Source organism: Pocillopora verrucosa, chromosome 1 (genome assembly GCF_036669915.1).
Source record: "Pocillopora verrucosa isolate sample1 chromosome 1, ASM3666991v2, whole genome shotgun sequence".
Lineage (NCBI taxonomy): Eukaryota > Metazoa > Cnidaria > Anthozoa > Scleractinia > Pocilloporidae > Pocillopora > Pocillopora verrucosa.
The window spans coordinates 27,835,890-27,853,468 of NC_089312.1; the positions used below are offsets into that span (position 1 = coordinate 27,835,890).

General features: G+C 36.2%; 3 protein-coding genes across 4 annotated transcripts; 2 read left to right on the forward strand and 1 right to left on the reverse strand.

Moving 5' to 3' along the window:
- Positions 1 to 1,786: 1,786 nt before the first annotated feature.
- Positions 1,787 to 8,883, forward strand: LOC131790029 (rab-like protein 2A). The gene is made up of 8 exons (XM_059107211.2): positions 1,787 to 1,929; positions 2,043 to 2,072; positions 3,013 to 3,092; positions 4,939 to 5,018; positions 5,449 to 5,560; positions 6,106 to 6,203; positions 6,400 to 6,483; positions 6,658 to 8,883. Exons 1-8 carry the CDS (start codon positions 1,787 to 1,789, stop codon positions 6,736 to 6,738), a joined length of 708 nt encoding a protein of 235 aa, XP_058963194.1. The 3' UTR covers positions 6,739 to 8,883.
- On the reverse strand, positions 7,847 to 11,232 carry LOC131790028 (protein TTE1956-like). 2 transcript variants are annotated; one of them, XR_010717440.1, is made up of 3 exons: positions 10,946 to 11,232; positions 8,995 to 10,118; positions 7,847 to 8,941 (listed from the first exon to the last, which is right to left on the reverse strand). XR_010717440.1 is itself a non-coding variant. In XM_059107210.2 (2 exons), exons 1-2 carry the CDS (start codon positions 11,040 to 11,042, stop codon positions 9,271 to 9,273), a joined length of 945 nt encoding a protein of 314 aa, XP_058963193.2. In that variant the 5' UTR covers positions 11,043 to 11,232; the 3' UTR covers positions 7,847 to 9,270. The 2 variants fall into 2 exon arrangements, 1 of the variants encoding a protein (XP_058963193.2); XM_059107210.2 differs by having other exon boundaries at positions 7,847 to 10,118.
- Positions 11,233 to 16,200: 4,968 nt separating this feature from the next.
- Positions 16,201 to 17,205, forward strand: LOC131790030 (transmembrane protein 79-like). The gene has a single exon (XM_059107212.2). It carries the CDS (start codon positions 16,217 to 16,219, stop codon positions 16,778 to 16,780), a length of 564 nt encoding a protein of 187 aa, XP_058963195.2. The 5' UTR covers positions 16,201 to 16,216; the 3' UTR covers positions 16,781 to 17,205.
- The last annotated feature ends 374 nt before the right edge of the window (positions 17,206 to 17,579 follow it).

A 17,579-nucleotide genomic window follows, 5' to 3' on the forward strand; every position in this document is an offset into this window, starting at 1 on the left:
AAAAAGGCTTTTGGACAAAAGGGTTAAAGAAATCCTGTTTGGCTCAGTCGACCTGAGCCCTATTAGGAACCGTTGACGTCACGGAATTGTTCGCCTATCGCTTCCCAGGTTTCACGCGGGGAACAAAATCAGAGAGCTCAGGGAGAAGTCTCTAGGAGAAATTTTTTTAGGCCAACTTCAGAGCTCTTATATTTGGTTTTGAGGTTCCTCAGTCCCAGCCCCTTGCGCTCGTAATTTTTTTTACATGGTTCTTATTTCTTCAAGAAAATTTTTTAATGAAAATAAGACCGCTTTATTTTCTTTAAACCTTGCGTTTGATTTCCTTTTGTTGAAAAATTGAAGAAAAAGAAAAAGTACTCGTGCTGAGGGCGAAAACGAATTTGACAATTGCCACCACTGATTTTGCAAAATGTCAGATTAGATTATACGCAATGGTTTCCATCTAAACAGTTTTTGTTGTTTTTTTTTCTATCATTGTATAGCTCCAAATTTTGCGTAATTCCTTTCGTACTTTTGAGGTTTGTCAGCTCTGGCTTCTTGTTAACGTCTTAACTACCTTACATTCGAAAAGAAATGTTTTTCATCGCAAATTTGGATCGTATATTCTACGATCAAAGGACGCATAAATTGTTTTGTTGGCTATGTTTGTTTTCGTTTTAGTTCAGTTGGCCCCCGACACGGTTGATTTAACCATCTGCCACTTTCTTCTCGCCTCTCTGTCGTCTGGCGAGAAATTATGTATTCGAGAGTATTCAACTTTTTACGATTTTATTGTTGTTGGTAGTACAGTTGAACAAATACACCCTGATATAAAGCCAGAGCCTGAGTTAATAAACCAAAAGCCGGGATTAAAAAGAATCATGAGATAATGCAAAGTCATGATGTTTTCTTGCTTTGTTTTCAGCGAGCGACTACAGCGAGCGGTAGAAAAATAAAAGTTTTAATGATATTCCATGACATTAAAATTGATAGGGATGTCTTTACAATCTTTTAATGAAAGTAGGCTACGCGCAAACAGACTCTAAGCAATTTGCAAAATTTCAAAATAAGTGTTTGAAATTTCCTGTATGACTAATTTCATAGCAGTGTCAAATAAAAATGAATAATCTATCACCATACGTAGAAAATTGGAAATAAACCCAAGTTGTTTGCATTTCAAATTGTTAAATTCCGAAATGAGTATTGACAGATGAAATGATAATCTCAATTTCAGTCAGTTCTGTGATTAAAAACGTGTATCTCAACTATCACCGGTTCCTGGTTCATTATTGATTTTACTGGGATATCAAAATTTTATTTGCGAAATTTTCCATTTTTCCTCAGGTTCAAAAAAAAAAATATTGGATACTTAATTTCAGCTGTCATCCCTTTATTTTGAAAACCAATGATGCGGAGGGAAAAATCCAATTAAAGAGCTGAAATAAACGTAACTTTCATTTTTCGGTAGAATTTCTCCATGTAGATAGATTTTGTTTTTTATTTTATATAGTAACCGGTATTTTAGACTAGTACTAGTCTAAGATTGAAATTTAAAATCTTTACTTTCTTCGCAACTAAGAAATTTTATATAAATTTACTGACAAGCTAGCATTATTTTGTTTTAATTTTTTTAACGTTAATAAATAAGTTGCCAATTTATTTTGTTCAGCACTGATTGAAAATAATCCGTTTACAATTTTTCAATTATTTCTTCTCTGAAGAACTCGAAGATCGGCCAGCTGTTTAGTCAGTTGCTAAGCAACACGTTGCGAAAGTGAGGCAGAGATGGAGTGCATAGTCGCGAGGCATGATGGGTATTGCGAAGCTTGGAATGAAAATGGCGGCTAATGATGTTGTCGCGAATCATGAAAACGAAACTAGAGATAAAAGGAGCAGCGATGGTTCCGTCAAAGTTATTTGCTTAGGAGACAGTGCTGTAGGGAAGTCAAAGTAAGGCAGACTGTGTGATATCTTATGTCTCGTAAACCTGTTCTTGCTGTTTTGTAGGAAAACGGTAGCGTCCAACAAACCGGCTAATTTTTGTGACATTATTTCCTTTTCAGATTGGTTGAGAGATTTCTCATGGATGGATAGTATCCTTAATGCTTTTTGTTAGCAAAGTGTCTAGATTTTTATCGTGCCCTAGCAATTCCGCCAAAGTAGTTTTGATTTAGTCTAATAATATTGATCAAGGGGAGCAATAGGTTCTCAGTTTTTGGTTATTTATACGGAAGCTGGTTTCTCGCTAATTTTTTTTTTCATTTACTAAGTGACTGTCGTTACCCGGTCATATTTTAAAATTAAAATTTTCTAACCTCATTTGTTAAACAATGATGTTTTCTTTTTTCTCAGTTTTGACGCCACCTCTCGCAGTAAATTACAGTTTTGTACGTCAATAGAGCGAAATTTTATTCGGAGAACTGTTTTAGAAATCTCCTTATTCTCAAGAGGCCTTTAGCGTCACTCAATGACCGAAAAGATATATTGCCTCGGACATGTTCTTTTGTTATATTGTACGCGAAGCTCATCAAGTATTGCTACTGAATGCTAGGAAAACTAAATAATATCAACGAACAAATGTACAGTACCCTACGTATACATGAACCTAGGAATTGCCATTTTCGATATAGATCGCAAAACCATCTTGAAATTAATGTCAAAGTACAATTTACCTCAATATTCAATCTATTTCTGAAGTCTGTTGCTTGTCACATCATCTCATGATCACATCACTGAGCATTTCAGGTCAGGTATTTCCCAAATTGAATACAGGTGCTTTTGATTGTTTTGCTTTCTAATAAAAGAAGCTGTTACGAACATGTAAAGTAATCCTACAATAAGCTATGTTTGCTCATCAATTTTCATCAACTGGAAATGTTTTAAATTCAAATATCAGTCTCTGGAAAGAAAAATTCACATGGCCTCCAGATTTCTATAGTCAGCCCTTTGTATTTTTTTATTTAGTACTCTCCATATTACTGGTGTTTATTATCAGTCTGTCAATGAAACTAGTGTCCTTAATTATAACAACAGTAAACCACAGCAGCTTTCTACATATGCTCTGACCCTTTTTCAGTACAAGACAAGGGTTGATGGAACTGATGTTCGAGTTGGTAAGTCCAATTTAACCTGCAGTTTGCCCATCTGTGTGAAATTTGTTGATTGTCTTCTGCTAATACAGTCAAACCTGTATTAGGCAGCTCCCTATTAAACAGTCACCCTGTATTAAATGGTCAGTTGTCAAAGTCCTGAATGTGTTTCCCCTCAATCACTGTAATTTTCACCAATCTGGCTCCAGTGGTCTCCTCTATCGAGTGGTCATAAGTACCCTTTACAACAAGTTCTAAGGGCCTGTTTTTACTGTCCTCTGCCTGTATATTGAATGGCTACTAAAAGTGGAACCACTCAATTAAGACTAAGAATAAGCTTTCCAATTATTTTTTAATCCTTGTGTCTCTCCCAGAATTAATATAGGTAGTATTCTTGATCAAGATTCTGTACATTAAGTGGTCAGTTATGGCATTAAGGGGCATTGTTCATTGTTTTTATAATAACCCTAATTTTTGGAACCTGTATTAAGCAATCACTCTGCTATTCACCATGGGTGACTGCTTACAGGTTTGACTGTATATGTGTTTGTCCTTAAATTTGGAAATTTAAATTAAATCACATTTCACATTTCCTGATAGTTTGTGTTATTTATTTTATTTCATTATTTTATCGCATTTATTTTGTCAATGATTTATTAAATCTAAATGAGAACAACACAGAAGTGAAATGTTGGAGTTTTTTGTTGCCAATACAATATGCTTACTTGATATAAATGAGTTTAGGAACAAGTGACATATTTGGAAATCAGCTAAGACTGAAGAGGCCAATGTGAAAAAAGTTTTTATCAGAGCTTTTCTCATGGGAGAATCACCAGGTTCTTGTGGGCTCAGAATCTAGTTGCTTAAAGACAAAAATTAGTCCATCTAACTTTGTTAGAGTACAAAAAAAAGTAGCATAGCCAGATAACTATTCTATTTCATTGTGGCAGTTCTAACTATACAATTAAAGGAAGTACCTGGAAGTAACAATCATGTAGTTATCACTTTATACAACATGTAAGCCTTAAGTTCAGTGACAATGCATTTATGTAACTCAAGACTTTGGATGTTGTGATTTTGATACAATGTGATTGTGTAATTTCATACAATTGACCTCAATTTGCACACACATTCTTGATCAGAAAGAAATTCATAAATCTTAATAAAGGCATAATCTGAAAAAGACTAAACATTAAAATTATGAGTATGAATTTTTAAGCATTCAGTTCACAGGCTTTGAAATTCTTGTAGATTTGCAGTAATGATGGAAAAGACACTACAGTACATAGATTAATCAATATCAAATCTACACCAGGCAAATTGTATGATTTGTCTCTCAAAATAACATATTTTTACCATAGGATGTGTCAAAAATTCTGTTTAACATTGTCTATCAGAAAGTCGGATTGTTTTTGGATCAAGACAACATTTATTTTACACATTTGCAAATTAGGTGAATGGAAAAGAATGCCATTCATGTAAAATGATGAATGTTACAATTATTTTTCTGTATGCTATTTAAAGTTATCATAAAGGACTGGATGAAAAAGCTTACCTTACATTGGTAGCTCAGGCAAAAACTGCCATTGTTATTTATTGTAACTGCTATGGTGACTATCAGAGCAACTGTCTTTTCTTCTATTTTGTGTGAATGGTTTAAAGATTACTTATGGTTGTCAGAAGGAGATGTTGTTAGGAGATTTGTTGGCATACTACCTTAAAAGTTGTGGCATGGGTAGCATTCTCATTGAGGTTTGGAAATTATATGAAATAGGTGAAAAGCATTTGACTGAGGTTTTACAATCATGAATACCACTTCACTTGAACTTGCAGTATACTGTGTAGTAATACATATATATCATTTTTCCAGATTTCTGGGATACAGCAGGACAAGAGAGATTCAGTAGTATGCACCCATCATATTATCATCAAGCACATTCTTGTCTACTAGTAAGTACTGTCAGTAAAGAATGATTTTTTAAGAACCAAACTCTGTTCTATAATAAGCCCTCCATCTTGAGCCCCCAATGATTAACCTTTAACCCCCTTTGAGTGACTAGAGTCTAAATTCTCCTTACAATATCACTCCTGATTCACATTATGGTAACAAGAATAATGATCACCAATCAAAGAAACTCCTGATTGTTTAATAAATTCTTCTTGTCAGCACCCTAGGAAATGTATGTAGAACAGTATGGAGAATATGCATGTTGATGTTAGGGTGTAAAGGCTTAACAAGCTCTTTAGGGACCTAAATTTATAATTGAAGAGTGTTAACCATATATCATGATTGATGTATATCAGGAGTAATTTTGCACCTTGTATGTGTTCAAATTGCTCTTGTTTAAACTTCAGTTAAGATCTCTTTTTATTTTGACAGGTATTTGATATTACAAGAAAAGTGACTTACAAAAATCTTGCAAAATGGTACAAAGAACTAAGGGAATACAGAGAGAACATTCCTTGTATAGTTATAGCAAACAAAATAGATGGTATCTTTTTGTTTTCTTTCTGTAGAATAACTTTTAGTCCTTGTTCTTGAGACTTCAAAGTTATGAATAGCTTCCATCACGCAACAACTCTAAAAATGAACTGGAATTAAAGACCATTGTATTGTAACTTACAGACAGTGTTTTTGATTCTGATGAACTAGGTTACCTTTCCATTTCACATAACTTTGCTGGTCTCAAATCCAGAATTGTTTTGAACATTTTATATCAATGTTACAAAGTATTAGCTCTAGTTAGCCTTTTTATTTGGCAAGATCTTCTGCATACAAGCGCATGTGATTTTTCCTTGCTGCTATCCATTAAAGAGAGTTTGCTGTTATTTCAAAAGAGCTTTGTGTTGAAATGTGTTGAAAATGGCAGCAAGGAGTTATATGTTAAGCACCTCGTAGGGTTAATGGATTAATATGAGCAGGCATGCAAAGAAAGAACAAATCATTTATAAGAATACGTTGTATGTATATGAATTCATTTTGCCATTTGGATAGATGCAGTCTTTATATTCCTTAACTGCTTGGTATTATCTTAAGTTGACTACACTATGACACAGAAAAGTTTCAATTTCCCCAAAAAGCATGGTCTTCCTTTCTATTTTGTGTCTGCATCTGATGGAACAAATGTGGTTAAGGTAGGCATTCAAATATATATATTTTTTATTTTCTCCTGATTAATGTATTTGAACACAAGCTCTAAAGCCATGCAACCATGGCACTAATGGGAGTAAACATGAACTATATGAAGCACAATCAGTCAAAATGACTTGCACATTTTTGTACCTGTCCAGTGTTTAATTAATTAATTCACTGATTCTGTTTGGTATGAAGGCCTTTCGAGAAGCAATAAAGCTGGCAGTGAAATATAAAGAAAACTCAACAGATTTTATGGATGAAGTTCTACGTGAACTTGAGGTACATTTTTAGTGTTTGAATCAATTCATAAGTACTATTTTTTGAAAGAACATATTTGTTTGTGCAATACTTTTTTAATAAGACTTTAGTGGTAACTGTGTTTGGTTGAATGGTATTAAAAGTTCAAGGAACAAAGGAGTTGAATTAATCTCTTTCGCTTTGTTTTTATTTCAGAACTTTGATGAAATGAATCTTAATCAAGATGGTTATGATTCTTCAGATAAGAAAAGCAGTGAAGATGAGGGAAAGACATGATACCCACTGCTTTAAGGCTGGCTCCTGTGGTTCATGCACACTGCTGTTTAAGTCAGTGCAAAGAATATTTCAACACACAGAGTAATTTATTCTCCTTATTAGAGTTTTTAATTATTAGTTATTAATATTTAAAAGATTTACATTGTAATAAATGTATAGACTGTTACAACTATCATACAGTCTGGGTGATGCTATGTCACTTTGCAAATTTTCTCTGCTGGCTGAAGAGTAATATAACATGACTGCAAGAAAACTGAAATAGTCTAAGAATTATTTTGATTCCATCCTGATGTTATGGCAAAAGGCTTCATGGTTTAACTTTACCAGATCTGAGCCCAGAAAAAATAATCATGATTATTTTTATTGTACAGTGTATATGACCAAGAATTCATTTGTTGTAAATCAATAGTCTTGTTCAGCTATAATATCATATGTACTTACCTACCGAAATTATATCTGAGATGGGTTCTTTGTGGTATTATCTTCCTAAATTTTGCTTGTTCTCATCAGACTGAGACACCTCTCTGTTATTCTCATGATCTTAATTATGGTTTAGCATTATTAATGGTTTAAAGCATTAACTCGTCATTTAATTATTAACAGCACGCCCAGCAGGGCCCGAACTCGCACATAAAACTATTGTTTTCCTTTAAAAAGTAATTTCGTAGACCGTTTAGACTTGTCATAGAATTGATTAGAGAGAGAATGCGTTGCGTGATCAGACTAGACCAGTGTGAAGGTGGATACCTATGGCATTTTGTGGTAACACTTTTCGTAGGCCAGTCTGTGCAATGTAAATGTAAACTAATGTAAATTGTAAATTTATCGGAAATTGGTATGAAGAAAACCATCTGCTTTAGTACAAAACTCAATGCTCGTGAGTAAAAGCGTATAGGTTAAAACTTATCACTGTAACTATGTCGTAAAAATGCAGCTATTATTGGATCAGTTACAGAGAAGCCAAATGTAGTATGATTGTAACTATCATTACAGGATGAGCTTGGCAGATCATGAGAGAGAGAGCTTTCTTTGCCACTCCTCTTGCCCAGCCTTGGAGCCAGGCTCGGCAGCTTCTCCGAGATATGTTTATTTTTTTGCGGTGTCTCTATTTTCTTTGTGTTTGTTGACGATGTTATGTTTTCCATTTTGTATAATTGTTGGTTGACTAGTATTTCCTTTTCACTGATTCTAAAGAGAGTGTTCATCCTTATAAGTATCTTACTGTTCTGTTATAAACTATTTTCTTTGTGAAATACTTCTTTTTCCGGGTTAAAGCGTAAGCAAGTGAGCAGTTTGCCAAGCGCTTAGAAGTGTTATATTTTGTCATACGGCAGTTATCTTTTTACACGACATTTTTACATTGTACAATATTTTTCTGAGCGGTTTAGAGTCCATTCATTGAATTCAGCTAGTTTTATCCGACGAAGCTCTCTCAGCGATGTTTTAATAAAAGCTCTTGGAGACCTCATGGAAGTATAACCAAGAAACCGTAACCTTGAACACGATAATTTACACGGTAGCTATTTAGCCATAACGTGTAGGGCATAAGTATTTTCAACCGAGCTTTTTCATGACAAAGTGACAGATGTGTTCGTCTGGGATGTCAAAGTACGAGGACAACTAAATAGGCACGAGAAATATTTTTCAGAGGAAGCTTTCAGACAAGCAATCGTGCTAACTACTCTGAACACTTTTCAGAAGTTGAATTTTCCCCTCCCTCAGAGGAATTGAATCGGCAGTACACACTAACCGTAGTCTTCTATTCTTTGGGTATACCCAAGTGGCAACACTGATTGTGACGATCAAACTAACTGTGAAATGGTATCGTAAACCTAGTTTGCGTGCTTAAGGAATTAAAATAATTCTGCGTTTGCAATATTTTGAGAATTCCGTTTCGCACATAGAGAATTGTTGGAGAAGTCGCACATTGACCAGGATCTCTGTAGGGAACGAACCAGGTAGCGTAGGTCACTATGCCAAACATGTCTGAAAACAATGTAACTGCATTCGGGTACTTTTGGGCTAGACCGAATGTGTACAAAGATCCTGGAATTGAAATATGTAATATGTATATATGTAAACCTATGTAAAAAATTGTATGTACAAACATGATCTAAAATAAAGTTGCTTGTTTACCGCGATGAATGTGGTTTACCTCTTGGTTCATGGGTGATCTTGAGGAGCGCCTTTCGAGGGTGGGTACCTGAGGGATGGGACGTTGGGTGATCTTGAGGAGCGCCTTTCGAGGGTGGGTACCTGAGGGATGGGACGTTGGCCATCCTCTGAACACAACTTGTTAGAGTTGACGAGGTAACTGATTGGAGATTATACAGGGTTTCTCGATATTAATTAGGAGGTATTGTTCATTGACCATAAATGAAGAAAGGCGCAAGCTATCTAGTAATGAATTCCCCAAATAATTTGCTGTAATCGTGTTGGTTTTCCCAGAACCTGCACCTTAATCTTCAAAATGAACTCTCGTTTCTTTACGTTTTTATTTCATAAAGAAAACTGTATGGTTGTTTGCGATCATTACCGAGGCAAAAAAGACGCCAACATCATGCCGTAGTAGCTCGGGTGGTAGTTAGCGAGAAGCCTGGATTCCCAGGTGAAAGGGCTGGCCTTTAACATCCCGTCCAGCATAACCAGTCCCGTGAATCCACAAGAAAGAGCTTTTTCCACATAAGACGCCGCTTCAACTACAAGCTTTTCAGAATCCTGGGTGCTCACCCAAGCTCCGCACGCTTTGTCAAAGGGCTCGGCGGCGGTGGAGAAACCGTACGGCCCTGATTTCAAGTGAGTATGCGCCAAGTCAGCGCTAATGATGACCACGATCTTCTCCAGCTGCGATTGGAGAATTTCAAACAAGCTTTCGCCGAGATGGTGCAGCTCAGGGATCATCTTCACGCTTTCCGTGTACCTGCGACTCGGCTGGGACAGAATGATCACCTTACTTGGCTGGCCTAAAACACTTTTTGTGAAATACAATGGAACCACCTCGCCCCATCGCAAAGGGAAGGGAACATCTTCGTTTCCGGGAGGCCCGAATGCACTCAGATACGATACCTTCTCATTTTCGTCCTTGAGTATCCTTACAAGGTTCTCACTCCCTTTAGAATCCATGGCAACGGAAAGGTTATAACAGCACGGTGGACATGCGCAGTTGTCCGTGTCAGAAAATCCGAATCCTCTCGGGCTAAGATAGAAAATGAAATCTTCAGGGGCAGCAATTCCGTGTGGGGTGCTGAGAACGATGGTATCAGGCTTGAGATCATCGATTTGTTTGCCCACTTGTTTTGAAGCGTCATGCACCAACCAGGCTTGTGCTTTAGCTGTGGCGTTTGTTGTGTTAAAGTAGCGTGGGTCCAGAGCGATGCCTCCTGATTAAATAATTAGCAAATAAAAAAGAGGTAAACACGTACGCAAAAACGGAAGTACACTGATAGAGAAGAGCTCATCTAGATAAATAAATAGACAGAAAGATAAATAAATAAACAGAAAGACAGACAGACAGACTTCATAAATACCTGATAAAGACAGGAGGGAAAGGATGAAAGGAAGATTGAGAGAGAGGAAAGATGGATGAAAGGAATGAACGCCATGTGAAATAAACGAATGGCATCTGTCTTTATTCTGTTAGGAATTAGAAAAATTAAACTGATCCGTTTTGAATTTGGAACGTAATTGCATACCCCTGCCTTCTTTCTTAATATTTTATATGCTTTTCTTTATTATTAATTAAACAAGACTTTGTGTCAAACAAACGGTTTCTTCTGTTACGTGTTGAAGACCTATCCTCCTTTTTCCCATTTGTAGTATTTTTTTCCTTATATATCTATTTACCAATATTTTCTTATCGACCCTTTGAACCCTATGAGTGACTAGCATCGTATTTCTCCTTACAATATCATCCCTAAATTACACATTAAGGTCGCGAGAATCAAGGACATGATCTCAAACTAGAAGAGGCTCTTGATTTTAAAACTAATTCTCCTTGGCAGCACTTCGGCAAATGTATAGAGAAAAGTGCGGAGAATATACATACTGATGTTAGGGTGTAAAGGGCTGGATGATTTGTTATGTCACGTCTTGATGAAAATTCATTCTCCATCAAGGGACTTTCGATTGATTTCTCAGAGTTGTCTTCATACAACATAATTTACTCTTACCAGTAACACGCTTCAATTAGTGACTAAATTTTGCTTACCGTGGGGCATCACGAAGGCTCCAATTACAACACTGTCGGTTTGAATCACGTAAAATGACTTCAGAATAAAGATTACTACCAGAATTGAAGCGAACATCGCGTTGATTTAACAAGAGTCGACCTCTTGAAATTAAAAAATCAGAACTCCGCTCGAACTAAAAGCAGTCAGAGTCAGGGAGCAGACACTGAAAAAATGAGTTTGCGCACAGAAGAGGTCTGACTCTTGATTCTGATAGATAAAGACCTCCTGATCAACGTGAGATAATTCGTCGAGTTGAATTTGTGCTATATACGTTTCAAAATACAGGGATTTTTGGTCACGCGTTTTATATTTCAACGTGGAAACGAGGCTGAGATCTAACTTGACCTTTTAGCTCCCAATGGTTAAGCGAAGACGATTGAAAATTGATGGAGACTTCACAGCCAAGCCACCTCCGAGCAACACGCGCTGGATTTGAACCTGAAATATACTAATGGTTGCAGGAATAAAAAAAAGGTTAAAATCATCTTTTTGTGCCATATTATTTCACTGGTTTATTATATACTAAGTACGCGTATATATATGTTTATTATAATTTTACTTTTTTTAGTGCGTAAGATGGCAAAGCAACAATCCAATTAGAGAGAATCCTAAATGTACGCAAGATACTAAAGTAACAATCGAACGGAAGAGAATTCTAAAAGCGCGCAAGATACTAACGTAACAATCCGGTGAAAGAGAATATTAAAAGTTCATGAGATAGCGTAACAATCCAATGAGAGAGAATCCTAAATGTGCGCGAGATGCTAACGTTACAATTGAATAAGAGAAAATCCTAAAAATGCACGAGATGCTTATTAAATGGAAAAAAAAATCTTCAAAGTGCGCGAGATACTAACGTAACAATCCATTAAAGAAGAGAACCTTTAAAGTGGACGAGATGCATACGTAGAAATCGAATAAAAGAGAATTCGCAAAGTGTACGAAATACTATAATTTAGGATACGTCAATTCTGTTGATGAGGTGCATAAACTTATTGCGGAATTTGAAACAGGATTGACGACGAAGTTTTCTTTCTTTAAAGCTGTCAAAGGTTTCGGGAACACCGGTGTATATATATATATATTGATATAGCTCTTTGGCATTACAAAGCTTTGCTATCGCTATTGTGCATTCTCACTAGTTTATCTAGTTCAAGTCCTCTGGCATGGATTGGATGATACCACAATTGTGGAATCATTCGGGTTAACTTAATGCTTACACCTCCTTCCTCGGACAGAAGTCACAAAATACTCGGGGAAGATGCATGAGATGTTTAAGGAGCAAAAATTCGTTTTTTACTGGTGTGCCTTTCCTGATTTTTGGAAGGAAAGTGTTCAATTGCCAGTACGGCATAGATAGAACAGCTGGAGAGAAGTGGAAAGATGCAGAAGAAGTACTGTATATAATAATTTCTTTTTATCCTCAACCTTTGTGTTACTGTCAACTATGGCTTGCTAATTTGAAAGGTCAAATACATGAATGGGTCATATGACATTGATCTCAGAATACTTTTATGACAAACGTGATAACAGTTCAATCTTGGCTAAATTGAAGATGGTTTAGAAGTTAACAATTATAAGAACTTTTCATTAACATATGCTGCTGACAAAGGAGAAAATATATGCAATTCTGCATTTTTTGCTTTCTATCAAGCAATCATATGTTGGCTCCTTATCACGCTATGACACTTCCATTTTGTCACATTCCAAAAAATGACTTGAGAAATACACTGTCACTCATCTTACACTGTTATATTTACCTATTACAGAAGGCCGGAAAAAAAAATTTTGTTTTCAAGAAAATAAGATTTCTTGTCCAAGACACAAGGAAGTTTGACTGCAAAGCACAGATAAAAATGTGAGAAATTTTATTTTTTTCAGAGAACAAGGTAGTTCTACTCATGTATAAACAGAACAAATCCGGTTTAATAAATCAGATATGTGGCATGACTCCTTTTCTTCCATCCCCACTCAAAACAAGCAAACACACCTATAGAGGTTCCAGTCTGGTCTGCAAATGAAAAGGAGGAAGGTGATCACTGCAAAATTAAGCATTAGGGTTCTTATTTATAACATATTGATAATTGTATACTGATATCAAGAAATTAAGGTTGCAAGTAGCAGCCAGCTGAGTTATAGTTTGAGTTTTATCTTGTCCATTACTTTATTAAATTTAGAGTAACCTTGTCTTGAGTGAGGGAAATTGAGGAGCTGTAATATACTTATCATCAATTAGGGACCACAAAGAAAAATTTATTTATAGAGACTTTTGAAGGAGAGGGGTAAGACTTGTGACAAGCTGGCAGACATATAGATAAACTTTACTGCTAAATGGGTTACAATATTAAGTGCTCAGTATTTGGATCAGCTATGGCTCAACTTAAACTTTGCTTTAGCTTCAAGTTTAATCCTTTGTGGTTTCCTTTCTCTGTGTTTATTTTTCAAGTTATGTTACACAGAAGAACACAAAAATGACAAGGAATGCTTTTGAATATTAAGAGGCTGGAATAAGCAAGAAACCAAAACTGAATTTTAAACAGTACAAAGTTAATTTGATCTTTCAATGTTATTTAATTTTAACCATTAATAGAATTTGCTATTTAAATTTATCCCCTCCATTTTTCTGGATATTGTGAGTAAAAACAAACAAATATCACAAAATGCATGGTATACAATGGTTTGATTCACCAATGTGGCAAAGGCCTTTCACTGTCTATCCATAAAAAGGGAAATAATTTGTAAAATGTAAGACATTCTGCATCTTGAGTGTATACTTATCCATCCATGTGAAATGAAAGGTTACTTGAAATAAATGTGAAAGATTTATAGGATTTTCAGACCCATGATAACAATTACTGATGTGCTGATTTGTTGTACTTAAAGGTTATGATTTTAGTGGAAATAGTGGAAGAAATTTCTGGACCTGGAATTTTGTTGCAAATGTCTGTTTAAGTCAGTTTAAGTCAGTTTAAGTCAGTTAAAAACTCTCCTGTTTCAAGATTACATGATTGCCACACCAGAACCTTTTGTATTCTATATTGTGCACCATGTTATGATTACGGTTTCAATAATAAAAGGTGCTGACTCAAGAACTTTGCAAAATATCACTACATACAAAGAAATAGATTGTGGTTATGTACTCCAAATAGCAGATCACATCAGTCTTCTGTAAGGAAGTAGCAGAAATTGCTATGGTGGTTTTGGTGGATGGAGAGAAACATCCACCAAAACCACTTTATTCTATGTGTTATGAGTTATGATAATCATTATGAACGTTTGGTCGGTCAGCAATTGTACACCATAAAAAATAATTAGCCAGAGCACTAACTGCTAATTAGTGGTATAAATCTTTTGTCTCCCTGAACATCTAACAGTGGCTAAAGATAAAATTAAAAAAATATATTTTTGATGGTTTTGGTCAAAGTTTTGGTGGATGTTCCCTAATGACATCCACCAAAACTACGTAACATCTGGGCACCTTTTAAATACGTGAAATATCTGCATAAAATTGCGTAAAATGTTTTACAATACTACAATCGAACAATAAATTAATACTTACCATTTCTTGAGTAAAAAGTTTTGACGCAATTTCCCAAACAAATAGTACACTTAGATCATCGGGATAAGTCGGCATGTTGTCGTAACTTCGTAATTTTCATTTAGTATAACAAGTCATGAGTTGTCCATCATTCCATCTCAGTCCCTCTCGACCAAGGTGGTTTTGGTGGATGGAATCTAATGCTGACCTTATCGGGAGTTACTACATCACGGGCGACGAGCGGGGATAGAAAAAACGACCCAAATATGAGCGGTCAGCGGTGAAACAGCTTTTATACTTCATATAGAGACATATAATTTGTTGTTCTAGAGACAATCGTGTTGTAAAGCCGAAATGTTAACAGTTTACTTCACAGTTTAAGCAATTTTTCAAAAGTGTTGATTGAACTCATATCGTTTACTGCTTTAATAAACAATGGAGACTTCGGAGAGGGAGTCAGTGGCATTTGGAAAGGCACCAAGAATAATTATATATATGGTTTGTAGCTAGCTGCGTGACGTGCGTGACGAAAAAAAAGTATCATGATTTCCGGTTGTCAAAAATGTCAATCAAATTTGGCAGGAACTTTCACCTGCCCTTAGGGTGGCTTCTTGTCAGCACAAGTAGAGTTTAAATTTTAAAGCTGACTATAACAACGAACCAGATGATGAACTTAATGTCATGTACAGACCTTAATTTGCAAGATAAGAAATACAGTCCTTGGTAGTCAATTAAGATAGATTTTCACGAGCGTCAATGGTGCAGAATCGTAACTTGATGGAGCCAACGGTGGACAACATCCCAGAATTCAACCTTTGTGATTTTTTTTCTCGGCTTAAACGCTAAGTCAGTTGTTCAATTGAATAGGAAGAAAAACATTTCGAACGGAAAACAGCATTATTTGCACGTGTGGATCTTTTGAGAAAAGGTCTCCCGAACGAGTGGTCTTGATTGTAAATATTTAAGGAATGGTAAATACATTAGCCTTAACATGGCTGTTTCTCGAAGCTCAGTGTTTTCCTACTTGCCTTTTTTCCACGTGAATTGGGGGTGATTGAATAGATATAATACGCAGTAAAAGAACTTCAGCTGATAGAAATTTTAAATTTCTCATCTTAGGCTGTGGATACAAAATTCAAGTGAAAAGGAAGCCAACTGTGATTAATGCTTTGAACAAGTCAAGATACTTTTTTTTCGTCACACAACAAGTTACATAACGTGAATATCATTCTTCTTGATGCCTTTCCCGGTGTCACCAATGCCTTTCCCGATGCCTCCGTTGGTTAATAGAGCATTAAAAGTATTGTTCCAGTTAAAGCTTGAGGAAAATTGCTTAACTTTTTAAGTAGCGAAGTGTAACTTGGTAACATTTCGGCTTTACAACACGATTGTTTTCTGCAACTACAAAACGTACATTTAATTCTTCTTGGTACCTTTCGGATGCCACCGATGCCTTCATTGTTTATTAAAGCAGTAAAAGATATATGTACAATCAACACTTTTGAATTGCTTAACATTTTATTTAGCGAAGTAAACTGTTTACACTTCGGCTTTACAACACGATTGTTTCCTGATACTACAAATGATCTGTCTATATATAAAGCATGAAAGTTGTTTCACCGCTGACCACTCGTAATTGGGTCGTTTTTTCTATCCCCGCTCGTCGCCCGTGATGTAGTAACTCCCGACCTTATCTGCGCTTCACGACAAAATGGCGACCGATGCAGAGCATAAAAGAAAGTACACGCAGAGTCAGAAAATGGTATTAACCCACATATTCTGTGGCGGTTTTCTGTTGGCTTGCTTTTTCTTTACGGGAGTGTTTTTCCCGTTCCCTAAACCGCACCTACCAACCTTATTTGACAGAGTTGTGTTCACCCTTCGCTGGCTGATCGTGTCTCTTCTCCCCGTCTGGGCTGGAGTCATTTTGGTTGGAAACGTGCGATTTGCAACATCTGCTATTGACCCACTTGACCAAAGCGGCGAGAAGTACATAAAAATGCGTTCGAATTTTCTTCAGAACACCGTTGAACAGTTCTTACTCCATTCTTTTGGTCTCACTGTTTTGTCCACTTATTTGTCTGAGGAAAGTATGCACTGGGTACCTCTCCTGGTGATCCTGTTCGTTGTCTCTCGAGTTCTGTTTTTCGTAGGCTACTCTATACATCCTCTTAAAAGATCCATTGGATTTTTCATGACATTTGCCCCAAGCGTTGCGGTCATGCTATATTCTTTGTGGTGCTTGATTGTTTATGGATTTGACGCGTATCGCTGAGCAAATAAAGCCGCTTAACTTTGGTTTACTGTGGACTGAAGCCAAGAGTTCCTTTATAAACTGTACTGCCTGATACCAAAGCCTTCAGTTACCATAATTTTTCAGACAGGAAGAGCTGTAAGACTCCTTTACAAAAGGACCTAGTAAAGTGACAAAAGGTATCTCATAGCCTACGTGTAGCCGTACCCTCCCCTCCTCAAGGTAAAACGTTTCACCTTGCGGGGGAGGGTACGGCTACACGTAAGCTAGTTATCTCTTACCCCATCAAAATTACGAATACGAGCCTTTCTGTTGCAGTAAATCAGTTGAAAAGTATTTGATGTAGCAGCCTGAGAATGTCTGAAATGTGGATGAATTTACCGGACAAAGGCATCATACGTCACATCAAATCTTTTTTTCAAATAAAATGATTGTCAGAGATGAAATATGAGACATTAGTTTGTTTAGAACAGTTTGATGGATTTTGATTATATATTTGTTTTTATGAAGCCGCTATCATTATCATAACTATTATCACTATAATTATCACTACTAATACTATTATTGTCATATTCGGAAGAGTCGAGCATTTCTTTGGAGTATTCCCTCGTCTAGGTGGCTACAGGGGTACACTTGACTCCTCACTCCCCTCCCCACAGTTCTTCGAAGGTCAAACATACCGATTACATGTAAGATGCATTTATCAAAGCTCCGAGCAGCATCTGCGATTGAAAGTTTTCGTTTTGTCGTTGAACTGGGTGTTCTGATGTCCAATATGATTAACACAATTGTTGAAGTCAATGAGTAGTCTTGTAACCAT